General features: G+C 43.5%; 1 protein-coding gene across 2 annotated transcripts in view; it reads right to left on the bottom strand.

The window, feature by feature from the left end:
• Positions 1-4,009: 4,009 nt before the first annotated feature.
• Positions 4,010-14,738, bottom strand: part of ITGA9 (integrin subunit alpha 9) — a 267,401-nt gene continuing 256,672 nt past the window's right edge. For both annotated transcript variants that reach the window (XM_044454873.1, XM_044454864.1), the window contains exon 28: positions 4,010-7,812. In XM_044454873.1, the coding sequence (XP_044310808.1) occupies positions 7,714-7,812 (99 nt within the window). In that variant the 3' untranslated portion in view covers positions 4,010-7,713. The remainder of the gene's footprint in view (positions 7,813-14,738) is intronic.

A 14,738-nucleotide genomic window follows, 5' to 3' on the forward strand; every position in this document is an offset into this window, starting at 1 on the left:
AGGCCTGGCCACTTTTCTATGGTTTCTTGGGATACTTATTTTAAAAAAGCACATCCAAAACCTTGGTAGATAAGTAGTACATTGTATGAATAAACAACATCTAAATTTTTTCATGGGTTCCTACTAGAACATGGAATGGTGGTACAAAGATGCAATGCTACATAGATGTAATAGCATATTTTTAATCTACACCTAGGGTGGGGAAAACCCTCTGTGGATGTAATTGGACTTTCTCCCAGGCAAGTGTGTATTGGATTGCAGCAGAAATGTAACTGAAAGCTGCTTCAAGGAGAGATTGCGATGTGAATGAATTTTAATACCATGAAGGCATTTGAGGACAATCATTGCTAGGGTTTTCTCTTTATGTTCCGGAAGCATTGGATTTTTAACATGGCAACATTAAATGTACTCAGGCACTAAACCCTTGTGACATGCTACCATATCATGGAAAGATGTGCCCTCTTTCACTGCTATGTAGAATCTTTATAGCTTTCAAGTTAAAAGTCAGGAAATCTTCCACAAGGCACCCAATACTGTATGCAATGCAGAACAGGCCATTGTGGAGCAAAACTTCAGATTTTGTTAAACTTCTATTGGCTTAATAAAATTACTCTTCATGGATTAAGTCTTGCCTGCAAGAACTGGATTGCTATACGGTTGCTGCAAGACTACCCTTTACTCTCTCTCTCTCTCCCCCCAGTTCACACATGTTTGTGCTTCCCTTCCCTACACTCCTGCACAGGCCTTGTTTACATTCCTGCTGTTAATTACAATCCACTGATCCTTGATGATTTTTTAAAAAGCCTGCAAACATTTAATGAAATCTGAATGTATTTGTTTTTTAGTATATCCAGGTGGGTACCACTGTCAGATCTCATTATTGTGATTGGAACTCGGGAGCAATAATAGTAGAATTGGAAACAAACAAAAAGGGAGCGGCATACAAAGCTAATCGAGAGAGGAAATAAACTCTTTGTGGCCTCTGAACCATAAAATACCTAACAAACTTAATGTGGTAGTCCTATTCCTTCATGATGTTTCCCCTCTTTTAGAAGAAAAATATTCAGGACCAAACTGAAGGTTCAGGCAGGCAAGTGTAGTTTCTCTTGCAGCCACTTTAGTATAAAAGAGAAGGCTCCCTGAGATGGAGTGGTTGCTAACCCTTTCCATTTATACTATCCATTAAACACACACACACACACACACACACACACACACACACACACACACACACAGTGTGTCATGGTGCTGTTTGCCTCCAAGAGAAAAGACACAGGTGCTGTCCTACCACTCAGGTCCTGTGTTAGGCTGCAGCACTCTATAAAAATGAAAAAAGGTGAAACTAAACTCACCTCCTACTAGGGAGGCCAGAGAAATTCACAAGGGTTTCGAATGTGATGAGATTTTAATGGATGCAACGTGCAGCTTTTGCAGCAGGCCTGCTTTTCTTTCCTGTGTTGTACAGATTTATACAAGTTGGTGGCAGAGGAGTGGATTTGGAGATTTGCAAATGAATGAAATTCTCCTTCCAAAACTTCAGCTCTGGATGACAGAATGAAAGGTGTCTGACAATCCACAAAACACAAAGGGACAGATTTGATAAAATCCCATACTTTCCTACCCCCAACATATCAGGCATAGACTATACATAACTGAGTATTATGTGCTATTTAGCTGTGATATGCAATCATCAGTAATGCAACAAACTAATTATGGACTTTTGACCTGATGGTCTGGATTAGGTCTCAAATTCTAATCTGGGCCTACGGTTCTCATAACTGGAGACAGGTCTATAAAGTGGACATAAGTAACATGGTGACCACAGGCATACATTTGTCAATCCTCCAATTTAGGATCGTCAACACAATTTCTTACTGGAAGCTGAGATCACTTCTAAGCAAGGAAAGGAACTTGGCTACTGCAAATGCGTTCATAGGTACACAAAGATTTCCCATCCCTGATTATTGATTGCTTCAAAAAGACAGCACCCCCAATGCAGCAGAGGATGTTTTTGCAAAATAAACTACACTGCAGGGAATAAAAGGAGTTGGCCAGGAGTTTAATGAAAGAACTGGCTTCAGGTTGAGGGAGGAGAATATGCCTTAGGACAAGCATGGGGCCACTGTGCGGATATGTCTGAAGGACAGCAGAAGGGGTGCAGTTAACAGAATGCATCCCTTTTAAAGGGTAGCCATGAGACCTATTGCACAGTTCTGTATTTGAAGAGCTGCTGGAGGACAGTCTTCCCTTCAAGGCATCCACTGTTTTAAGGGCTGACTATCCAAGTCCGCTTTAAAGAATGACCAAAAGAAGTAGATGGACCTCAGAGCTGCCCATCAAGAATTAGCACCTCAACAGCAGTCCGTACACACTGAAACACAGGTACCCTTGTCACAGCGTCACGCATTATGGTGAGATGTCCTGTATTTCTTTTTAAATTTAACTATTTCTAAATTTGCATACATATAAATTAGAAAATGCTAATTTGTGCAAACTTATTTCCTCTCTGTCCAAATAGTTACATTTAAATGGAAATGCAGTGCATCTCACCATAATGTAGATAGATGCTCTCTTTTGTTCTCTTTTTTAGTGCTGCATTTGCTCTTTTTTGGCAATTCATAGGTAAAAGATATCGAGCACATTTCAAACATGCTTTTCAGACACCGAGATGGTGAAAATAAAGAGACATATATAGTCAATTCCTCTCCTGCCACATGGAGGATGAAATCAGTTGTATCACCCCAGGCTAAAATTTGACCCAACAGTATTGTCTTACATTCAACAGTGCAGCTGAAGAGCATTCTTAAATTTATCCATTGATTTAACACTTATTAAAAAGATCTGCAGATGTTCACATGTAACAGCTTGTGTTATTGCATAGCATGGTTTGTTTGCTTTTTAAATGTGCTGACTGAGTTATAAGCTTGTAGCACTGAAATATTATGAAGCAGATCACTTAGGGAATGGTCAGGTTCCATCCCTTTGCGAGCAGGGGAATTTTGAATCTATTATTTATTCAACCTTAAAAATTATATTGGTCATCTATACTGAAGATTCAGGCTACAAGTGTTGCAAACCATAACTAAAGTAAAAATATTTTCATAGCAGCAAATAAGTATTTATCTTTTTTCCCCTTTCCCATACACCTTCCCTCCCCCCTTACTTGCAATTCCAGGATGATTTTCCATGCATTTGATCTACAAATGGTTATTTTGCCCTTCCCCAAAGTGGCACCTTTCAATGTTCATGCTTGGTGGGGATGATGGGAGTTGTAGCCCAACAAATCCAGAGGGCACTAGTTTGGGGAAGGCTGACTTAAGCCACAATCAATTTGCTAGTCTTGAAGGTGCAGGTGTGTGTCGTGTGTGTGGGTCCATGGGGAGCTGTTTTTTCAAGACAAGTTCTGGTTTAGAGCTAGGGTTGTTAGCATGGGAGACCTTTTGGCCAGAGCAGTGACATAAAATTGGACAAAGACAACACTCTGTCACTAATATGGAGCTCATGTCCACTATATGGAGTCATTCCACTGTATGAAAATTGAATCTGTGCTCATTCATGATGTTTGTCCACATTAAGTGTACACAGCAAATTATTCTGTCAAGTCAAATGAACTGAAATTCTGAAATTGTCAGAATCATCAACAGTTGACAGTTACTTTGGTCAGGATTCTACATGCTTCCTACAAGTGGAATGAGAGGTGCCAGTTCTGCTGATCGATGTGGAGCTCATGCGTGAGAGGAATGCTCTGTGTGGTACAATTTTGCGTGCTTAAATAGCTACGGATTGTGTGCCAACTCCCCTTGAGTAGATGGCCCTATACGGCAGCTGAGACTGAGTGGCAAAACTGTCAGTCATCGGTCTGAACTGGAGATGGGAGAGGAAGTTTCTTGATTCACACTTTAATGAAAATAATATCATCTTGTATTTTCAAACCACTGTGCAAACCAAAACCGATTCTTCAAAACTTGCACTCCTCTGAATTTTGCAATTGAGTTCTCCGATCAAAAAATGCTTGTTTTAAAGTGTATTACATTAAAATGTTTGCATAAAATGCATTCTATTAGGAAAATTCCTGCAAAAATGTGTACATTTGGCAAAAATACCTAAAATGCACTTATCAGGGGAAATGCACACAAAAGTACTTACGAATGTTCAGGGAAACTTAAAAAAAACCTCACCATTCCTGAAGAACCAAAGTTAAGAGTTAAATTTAAAACAGAGATTGATAGAGGAGGCTTTCCATTCAGCTGCTAGCATCTAGGCCTAGCGGGGCTCTGTAAGCAAAATAAGGCCACAGTCCCACCACAGTGCTTGTAAGCCCCCAAACTTAGTAGCAGAGCAGGAAAAATGCCAGAGCTTACCTTTGCCTCCACATCTTCCTGCCCTACAATTCTCTAGAGACAGTGTTTCAGAGATGCAGAATATCTCATTCCTGGCCTCTTCACTCTTCCCTTTTCCCTGCCCACTAACCCCCCATTCCTGCTCTCCAAGGTTCCTCTCCCAAGCTTACAGAACAGCTAGTGTGTACTTTTTCTGCATCAGCTGCTAGATGGAGAGCGGTCAAAACTGAGAGGTCAGAGCACAGTTTCTAATCTTGGATCCATGAATCCAAAGTATCCTATGGCCCTTCCATCAATGCCTGTGAGTGACAGAATTGCTCCGTCTGTGGCTTCTTCTGTTACAGAGTTCCCACACTGAATACACTCACAGAGGACTCAACTAAGGCATTTGCCCTGCATGCGTACGCAATTGCCTGGTAGGGCTTTGGTTAAAAGGCAGTTTCATACACTTGAGTTCACTGCTTTTGACAAAAATTGCCCCACAGATACCCATAGCACTTCCTCAAAAGCTACTGTGCTCCCCAATGCGTTTTCATGAGATACTGACAATTTCAATGTGCTTGCTTGTGTTCATTTGTGCTTTTGGGGTTCCCATTAGCAGGCAGAATTAAAATGTTACAACTGGTGACAGAGGTCTGTACCACTTTGAACATAAGACTTGGCCATGCCAGAATCCATTATGATGGAGCTGCAAGAAAGTCAATTGAAAATTCATTTCCAAATAAGAATGGTGTTTAGCAAGATAGGCACCTGCAGTTAAACATAAGTTTAGACTAGACCCACTGAAATCAATGTGACTTAAGTGTGGTATCACTTATTCATCCCATTGATTTCTAAACATGACAGATATGAATTGAAATCTGTGATAAGGGGTATGCTATGCAACTTAGACTATAATACCTGAGCGCTTATACATAATTTTTTTTTCCTTACACTAAACAGTCAAGGCTCTTATTGTAATTTGTGAACAAGCCCTGGGTAATTTCCCATTGCAGGAATGTTCCCAATTATAATGAAGCTTGATTTACTGTGTGGAGGACGCTGGAAATTCTGCTAATATCACCTTGCTGATGACCAGTGAAACCTAAACTGATGAGCTTCGCTATAAATCTCAGCTGATCCATAGACTTACTGCTTAACCCCAGCTTGCTAACAATAAGCAAAGTTCTGCAGTCTCCAAAAAAGACTGGCCAAAGTTAAGAGGACAGTTGCAAAAAGCAAACCAAGACTAGGAATATAACATGGAAAGTGACAGATAAATAATCACAAAATAATCAGACATTACATAATGGGAGTTTCTTCTGTTTATATTTATGCAACCTTGACACCCCCCACCCCCAGTTCCTTCCCCTTGCCAAAGGACTACATAGCAGTAATGTCAGAATTGGCCAAAGGAAGACATTCATTGCTGCTTTCTTCAGTGCAATCAGCCCTATGAAGAAGGGTGCATAAAAGCCAGCGTGACCTTCCGATCCTGCTATGGGTTGCAAGCAATTCACTGTCATGCATAAAGTATGTCACATAGTGAGGGAGGAACCAAATACTGATGGAAGACTATGGGTGGAAATGTGAGATCACAAGGTTCAAATTTTATAGGAAGCAATCCTATTTCCCCCAATCCTACATCAGCCAGTGGGACACAGTTATTTCATTTTTATACTGCCCAATATCCAGAAGGCTCTCTGGATGATAGGATTATTTGCAGTCCCAACTCTGAGGTTCTGCGGTGTGAAGGCCAAACCTCTGTGCTGCCTCGCCCCGCAGCAGCTTCATCTAAACAACCAAAACTAGCGTTTTAGAGGAAATGCAGGGCAGAGGGTGTGGTGGCAGTGAAGATCTTGGAGGTGCTGGATGCGCAGAGTCCTCGGAGTTTGGACATTTACATGCCTGGGGGGTTGGGTACTAGACCTTAATCTTTGTTCTAGAAAAAGGATAATCATCTTTTTAAAAAATGTTGTGAGTAGTGCTGGAAATTGTGAACAATCCTTGTTATTCAAGTCTCATTGGGTTGGATTTGGGATCTGCCTTCTATTGATGGAAATGCTCCACTCTCAGAAGGTGCTTCTGCCTGATTTTGGGGACCCCTCCTTCCCGGACAATTCTTCGGCTCCCCACCCTCTATGCAGCATTTGCAGGAGGCTGCAGAGGGTGTGGAAGTCCACGTTTGCCAGTCCAGTTGTACATGTCTAAACCCAACTTAGATCTGAAGTCATCCCTGGAAGCCTCAATATGCTTCCCGTTTTTGCTGCCTGAAACTGCAAAACCAAGCAGGATGGTCAGTGACTTCGAGGCCACAAACTGTTGTTGGGGTGGAGGGGTGGGGTGTCCATTTGGTACACGGGCATTAGTTGGATCTGCTTTAAGTAGAAACAAATGGACTCCTACATAACAAGCATTTAAATATTCCTGAGGGATGGCACTGGATATTGACCCCCCCCAATAGACAAAACAAAACACCCTGGTAACTTTTTTTTAAAAAAGGATGTTTCTGGTTAAGTTAAGCATATGCATACATTTTCTGGGAGAGTTTGAAGGTGATTTTTTTTCAATGTGACATACTTTAAAGACAGTCCCAGACAGCAGAATTAAAAAAAATCATCAGTGTGAGAAACATTTAGGATTCTTTAGCTCAAAACTCCCCCCGCCACATTTTTTAGATGAAATGACTTTGGCTTGGTACCACTGCAGGCTTTTTATACACTCCATCACCAAGAGTGGTGGGTTTACTATGTGAGGTTTTTCATCTAGTTTCATCTGCTTCTCTCTTCTGTGTCAGAATTCAAAAGTACAGTATGATTGATATATACACATATGCGTGTTCAAGACGCCAGCTGGGTATCAGTGCTTTACAGCACAATCCTATGCATGTGAACTCAGAAGAGAGTCCCCCTTTATCCTTTGGGACTCCCCGCCAGGTAAGCATGCGCAGAATTGCAGCCTTAGTGAACTATATATATTTATATATATAGCTATCCAATAGAAAACATAAAACATTGATACAAATATATAAAAGGACATAATCAGTATAAAAAGCTTATATTTATAAAAAATACTTTTTTTAGGCAAGAGTCTTCCCCTGAGGGTATACCACATACGTTGGATTCATAAATATTGCTCTGCACTGCAGCTCAGTTCGCAAAGTTCGTCGCTTCCCGGAAGACAGCGATGCTCCCGTCACCTGACATGTCTGCAGTGCCTGCCTCAGGATATGTTCCCTAGCTTAAGAAGGTGAAGAACAGCAGTGTCAGCGGGCCTCCGAAAAATCTGGAGAAGATTCCTTCTTCCACATATGGAAGATACATGAGCAGGACCGAGAGGGCGGCGATCGTGTGTCACATGACCGGGCTGCGAATGGCTCCCTTCCTGCAGCAGCTCACTGGCTTTTCTGCACCCAGTCCCAGCTATCCTCATTCTCTTGCCTGTTCTTCTCAGCCTCGATGATTTCTTTGTATTTTCTGCGAAAGAAGCCCATCTGCACATGAAAAGAAGAGTGTGTGGGGGGGAGAGAACTTTAGGAATCAACTTTTGGATCAACGTATAGACACTTCCCACCAAGTTGTAATTCTTTGTGTTGGAGGCTCCATCACTCAGCTCGAGATCCGGTAAATGCAGCAGGAGGCCAGCCGCTCCCCGATGTATACAGGGGAGAGATCTGGAGGGAGATTAGGGTCTGCAGGATGCATGGGCTGAGCAATTATAAACGTATGAGAAACTCTGCTGGGTCAAGTCCAAAGATTCTTCCAAGCCAGGGGACTTGGTTCAGCCAAGTCACTTTCAGATTCAAGGATACCTAGGAATTCAAGGTGCAGGTCTTAACCTTTAAAGCCCTGCACAGCTTGGGACCACAATATCTGTTGGAGTGCCTCACCCAGTCCCGATCTACCTGGACACTACGGTCAACCTCTGGGGCTTCCTCTGTGCTCCAACCTCTTGAGAAGCTCAGAGGGTGGCAACAAAGGGGAGGGTCTTTCAGTGGTAGCCCCCCCGTCTTTGGAACAGCCTGCCTGATGTGGCTCACCTGGAGCCAAACTTGTCATCTTTTCAATGCCACGTTAAGACAGCCCTCTTTGGGGAGGCCTTTAGGATCCTGGCCATCCAGCTGGCTGTTTCCTTTCTTCTTGGCTGGTGTTTTTATTTTATTGTATATTGAAGCTATTTTAATTAATTCTTAAAATGTTGTTTTTATATCTTGTTGTGAACTGCCCAGACAGCTTCAGCTATGGCAATAATGATGGTGTTGATGATGATGATGGAAGAAACAAAACTGGCTGCCTTGATGATGATACACCATTTACAGAATCCATGTAGAGATACAATGTGAATGCAGATAATCAGTGGCCAAAAACAAACAAAAAGGCTTACAGACATCCCTGTAGTCACATGACTTTATAATATGACAGGTGTTGCCTGGGGCACTAGATACTTGGAAACCTTGCACACTCATGGTTCCAAGTGGAAAGCCAAGAACAACGCCCCTTGCCACAGAGAGGATACAATTCCTCTCTTCCTCTGTTGTAGAGACCATCACTGTACACAAGCTAGTCTCTCTTCTGGGCAGGGCAGGGACAGAGGGTGACAAATAGTCTAGCTGTCCTGGTTAACTCTAGCCAAGAAGCCTGATCTCAAGGATGGGTGAGGAGATCACTGTGCATGCTACCTGTTCAACCCAACCCAACCCTTGCCTTCTGGCTTCTTGCAGTAATTAAGATTAACAAGTGCCTGCAACTGCACCTTATGCAGTGCTGTACACTGGAACCAGCTCACACTTAACTCCTCATCGTAGTATCTTCCAGTCCCTCACCATGCAGTGGCAGATCAGATATTTCTGGGAATCCCAAGAGCAAGACATAGCAGTCACGGCACCCTCACCCCATCTTTTGTCCCCAGTGTGTGATAGTCAGATGTATACCAGATCTGAAGCAATGGCACCACGTTCACCTTGATTTTCTTTTAGTCTTAGCCAAGTTTTCCTCAAGTGAACTGCCAGCCCTGTGCACCCAACATCTCTTCCCACCTTTGTCCATCTGTCCTCCTTAATTATCATTGCCCCACCACTTCCAGAATGGCATTGCTGCTTCCGGCCTTAACTTCATATGAGCATGCACATAAAGTAAAATAATGAAAGGTAAGGCAAGGAGAACCATGCTCAGAAACATTGTGATGGCGGCAGCAACTACAACTGATGGTCTGAGAGCAAGTGGGCAGAGCATCAGGAGACATTTACTTTGTGGGAAAAGCTAGATATGAGATCTGAAAGCTGAATCAACTTGATTCAGAAGCCAATGGGAATTACTCTAGGATTTGTTTGACAGGTAAACTTACGACCGCTCAAGCACAATGCATAAATTATCTATGTTGCTGGTAAATAAAATAGCTATGAATTGGGATGTAAATCATTTTAGGTCTAGGGTCTCCAAATGAATTCTTCAAACTTCCCATGGGACAGCATTTCGAGACACTCAAAACTCCCAGAGAAATAATGTTAACATGACCCAGATTCTTTTCAACAGAAAGAATCTTTAAAATTCTTCAAGGTGTTGCTCACAAGTAGGAATTTCCACATCCTCCTTAAATTTTGCTTTAGGATAAAATGTAGTAGCCTCCTTATTGATGTGCAGGGAGATTCTGCTAGAGTAGCAGAATAGGGTTGTTTTAAAAATGTCTCTTTAGACTGTTACAGATTAAAAGAAACTCTCCAAAATTACTCCAAATTTCCTTTCAGAAAAAATTAAAGGATAATCCTTCACTTTGAACCTCTCTGTTATGCTAGAGCTGGTTTATCTCATAATTCCCTAGATCACTGGTGCAGAATACGCGGCCCTCCCAATATTGGTGGGCCGCAGTTCCCATCATCCCTCACCACTGGCTATCGTGGCGAGAGCTGGCAGTTGTAGTCCGACAACATGTGGAACGCCAGAGTAGTTCCCGTCACTGGTGTATATGGAATAAGATACTGCCTTAATAGTCTCATAGTAACAACACTGAGATATATTGCTGGGGAAGGGAATGGCACCGCATCCACAAACCTGCCATGCTGGGAACTCTGGGAACTTCTCTTGCACAAGTCCTATTGTGAGTGAGTGGGAACCACACTGGAATATGACAGTGCCTTTTGCTTTTAATGGGAGATTATATTTGTTGCTTCTTAGAACATTTTCAACCCTTCTGTTCAATTTGGAATTGGTGAAGTTGCCATTTTATCTGGCCATTTAATTTTTATCAGAGGTTTTACAGGTCCCCACTCCTGACTAAAATAATTTGATTCTGTAAACAGTTGAGCCTCCTCTGCCTTACTGGGATTTTTATGCCCTTCCCATAAACAAAAACGATTGTAATAAAGAGGTTTGGGTAACCATTCAAGAGCAATTCTTCAAACATAGCAGCATGCCATTGAGATCATTAAGTCAATATTTTGTTCATTGTAATTAAACATTTATGTAACTCCTACTGTTTTAAACCTGTTTTCACCCTCCTGCAGGGTGTGATGTTTTCGTCTACCTCCATCAGTCAGATGTTATTACCCTCTTTCCCAACACGGAGCGTATTTTAAATGACTTTGTACATTAGCTTTGATCCTGCTATGCTTCTGTTCAACATGACTTTTTTAATTGAAAATCTTTTATCTAATTAAATGCCCTACAAAAGTCCAGCACTTTAGAGCTTTTTAAGGCTTGGTTAAAATGTGACAGTATCCATATACCTGTTCGTTTAATGCTCTGCCTATCAGTACCTTGTGCTTCCAAGGACTGTGAGGGATTGTTGGTGCGTGGGAGCCCTGATGAAGGCTGGGAGGCTTTGCAGGTGTAAAATGCTCATCGTTTCTTCTGACAGAGCAAGGCTGCTTCAAGCACATCACATCATTGCTCCAATCTTTGGTGCTGGTGATTGGAGAGACCCACTGACCAACTGGCAATAGTCTCTTAAACACACCATCTATCTCAGGGCCAGACCTTCCATTAAGCAGAGTGAGGCAGTAGCCTCAGATGGCAGAAGCGGGGAGGTGGCAACCGGGTACTGGACGAGAGAGCTGTCAGCCTCGTGCTTTGCCCTGTGCTCCCAAACCAGCCCACTGCCTCAGCTGCAATGGAGAATGCTCTCTGCAGGGATTGGGTGTCCTGCTCCCACGATACAGCCTTCCACAATTGTTACCTCAGAATCTGGATCAGAACTAGAAGAGGAGGGTTGGAATTCTTGGATGAAATGCCGAGACCAGCAGGCCCAGTGATGAGCTACCGCTGGTTCTGTGGAAAGCTCCACTGAATAGGCAGAGCCAGATGGGGCACATGTAACTTGATCAGTCTCATGGTCCAGTATCAGATCAGAAAGGCTGTCGTGCACGTGGACTCAGAAGAATCCTTGGCGCACGCACAAGAGGAGAAAACTTCCCATGAGAAGCAGAGAGTTGATGAAGATGTATTTCTGGTGTTAGCAGAACGAGCTTTACTCCCCAGCTGCACAGATGATAGGATTGGAAATACAGGAGATAAGGAAATTCAGGGAGGTGTCAAAACAGAAGAGCATCCAGAGACCAATTTGGGTGTTGATGAGGGAATAATCACACCAGGTGACAATATGGGAATTTAGGAGGTAACATGAATGAAGCTGTTGAGGATGCTCGTTCTCACAGACGCACACTCAGACTGGGACAGAATCGAGATTGATTGAGTGACACAATCAATGAGGGAAAGGGTTCATAGCGCCCCGCCTACAGAAGGACGGCCACAGAGAATTCATACACCCAGTGTAAGTTGAACTTAATTAGAACAAGAGGACAACTTACATCCATATGTGCCCGGCCGCCCCTTGAGATCTGCGGGAGAGGCCCTTCTCCGGGAACCCTCCGTGAAAGAAATTAGGAGGGTGGGTACTCGGAGGAGGGCTTTCTCTGTGGTGGCACCTAAGTTATGGAATGCGCTCCCCAGAGAGGTCCGCCTGGTGCCGTCGTTATTTGTTTTTTGGTGCCAGGCAAAGACCTTTTTATTTAAGCAGCATTTTAATTGTTAATATTATTGGATTTTATCTGGCCAGGGCGGCTTATTTTATATTGTTATTTTTGTATTTTAATTTTAATATATATATTTTTAATTTAATGTTATTTATTTTTAACTTATTGTTGTAAGCCGCCCCGAGGCTTCAGCGAATGGGGTGGCATAAAAATTAAAAAAAAAAAAAAACTTCCTAGCCTATGTGACTGTAATTGTAATACTGTGTAGAATAAAGACATCTGTAGTATCAACTGGAGTGATTGCTTTCATTGGGAAGGAGCGCCAGCCACACAACAAAGGCAGAGCAACTGAGTAGTGTCCAATGTTCCTGCAGTCTGGCCCACACTGGCAGGAACCTCCCTGAGGGTGGAACTAACTCCCTTTGGTTGGGAGGGAGGAGTTTGGTACCAAGATCTAAGTGATAAGCCACATTTCTTTAAGAGTGGGTATTCTAGCTTTGCTTGTGTCCTTTGTTAATTACTTCTGTAAGATTATTCTTTTATATCACAAAGACAGCCTAGCTAGCCACTGTGACATAGTAAAGACTCGGGGGGAGGGGGTAGAAGCCTTTTGCTCTGGTCTGCTTGGAAGACATGGGCAGGGAGTGGGTAGACCATGCTCTGACAATGTCCCCTCTCCAGTACTGAAGTAAGATTCAACTGCCAGTCCAGTTGTCTTCTGTACATGGAATAGGAGGCGCACCATGTTGTTGTTCCCCTCATGCAGTAAAATGTCTTGGGCTGGCCCTGATGCAACGGCATGGAGGAAGACATTCGTGGTAGCTGCATCTAAACTTGGCATCTTCCTTCCTCAAAAATTCACCAAAGCCTGAATCCAGAAGCACTGTCATTTTGTCAAGTGGCTTTTGTTGGAAGAGCAATAGAGGAATCGTATGAAGATAGTATAGGTATTAGCCCCAAGCCCATGCATACTATGGCTGGAAAAGATCTAGAGGACTATGATCAATGCACATTTATGGTAGCTTCTGAGGCAGCTAACCACCCACTCTAAAATAACAGCCACCTTTAAAAATGTAGGCTTTTCAAACTAGCAAAAATAATGGCTGCATACAGAATCACTCTCAAGCAGGTCCTCACCCAAAGGGCTGTTTCTTTACTTTCTGCCAGGGGGTCAGGTGTGAGAAAGTCACTTTCTTGGGAAAGAGCTCTGCAGATGTGGCACTGAAGCAAAGAAAGCCCAGTCTCATGTGTGAACTTCAGATGCAAGCCAAATTCCCCGGTGAAGTGCAAATGTGCACAATGGCTGCTGAACTCTGGTTTTCTGTGGTACGATAGTAACTGAAAACCAGCTGGAAGTGGAAATGGAAGCAGATTAGCCTTTGTTTTAGGTATGTATTCATAAGATGTATATTTCATTTTATATCTAACAAGATTCCCAAGTGGTGAATAAAGAAAAAGAACAAAGAATCAAAATACAAAATTAAGGGCACAATCCTATGGCCTCCCAACATCACCTGGGAAGCCATAGGATTCTTCAGGTCTCATCTCTGGAATTCCAGGATCTTGGTGCTGAGATACTAAAGCCTGAGCTCCCCTCCTGAGAGCTAACATGGAAGGAACTGTGGCAGCTGCTCCCTACTGAGGTAGCCAGTGGGCCAGAGGAGCACTGAGGCTGGGGAGGGGAGGGGGGCTGGGGCTAAGGCCTTTTCCCAGTTCTGACCAGCACCCCAACCCCCTTCCCTCTCGCTCCAAGCTCTACATCTAGAAGGCCAAGACAGCCAGCAACAGTTGTCCAGAGAAAATGCAGGGTGTTGAGATGCAGCAGCTGTGGAGACTGCCACCAACACGCTTCACACTTTGTACTGGATGCTACAAGTCCCTGCCAAGGGAGTGATAGGATCATACACTAAGATTTTTAAATTCAGAGGATATCTATATCGGGGGTAGATGGGGAGTTTTATATTGTTTTAATGTTTTTACTGTATTTTAAAATGTTTTTATGGAGTCGTTCCTGGCCATGTTGACAGTTGAGTCACCTGGAGAGCGCGTGGGCGCTGCCATTGGGGTGGTTGTGGGCAATGGATGTTACAGCGGTGGGGGTTTAATGGGTCTGCGTAGAAGAAGGAGGGAAAGATGGTTGACAACTGTCCCTCCTTCTGGTTTTACCCCCAGCCAGAGGGTTCCAGGTAGTCTTGTCAACCGCCCCCCGGGCCTGACGGTGCTGCTGCTTAATGCCAGGTCGGTCCACAATAAATCATCCCTCACCCACAACCTGATTGTGGATGAGGGGGCCAACCTGGCTTGCATAACAGAGACCTGGGCGGGAGGGGGGGGGATGTCGCCCTCTCTCAAATGTGCCCGCCCAGGTGTCTAGTTCAGCACCGTCCACGCCTGGAGGGGAGGGGAGGGGGGTTGCTTTGGCTTACCAAGCCTCCATCTCCCTCACGGGGCTT

Source organism: Varanus komodoensis, unplaced genomic scaffold, assembly GCF_004798865.1.
Source record: "Varanus komodoensis strain SLA01 unplaced genomic scaffold, ASM479886v1 scaffold10, whole genome shotgun sequence".
In the NCBI taxonomy this organism is placed as follows: domain Eukaryota; kingdom Metazoa; phylum Chordata; class Lepidosauria; order Squamata; family Varanidae; genus Varanus; species Varanus komodoensis.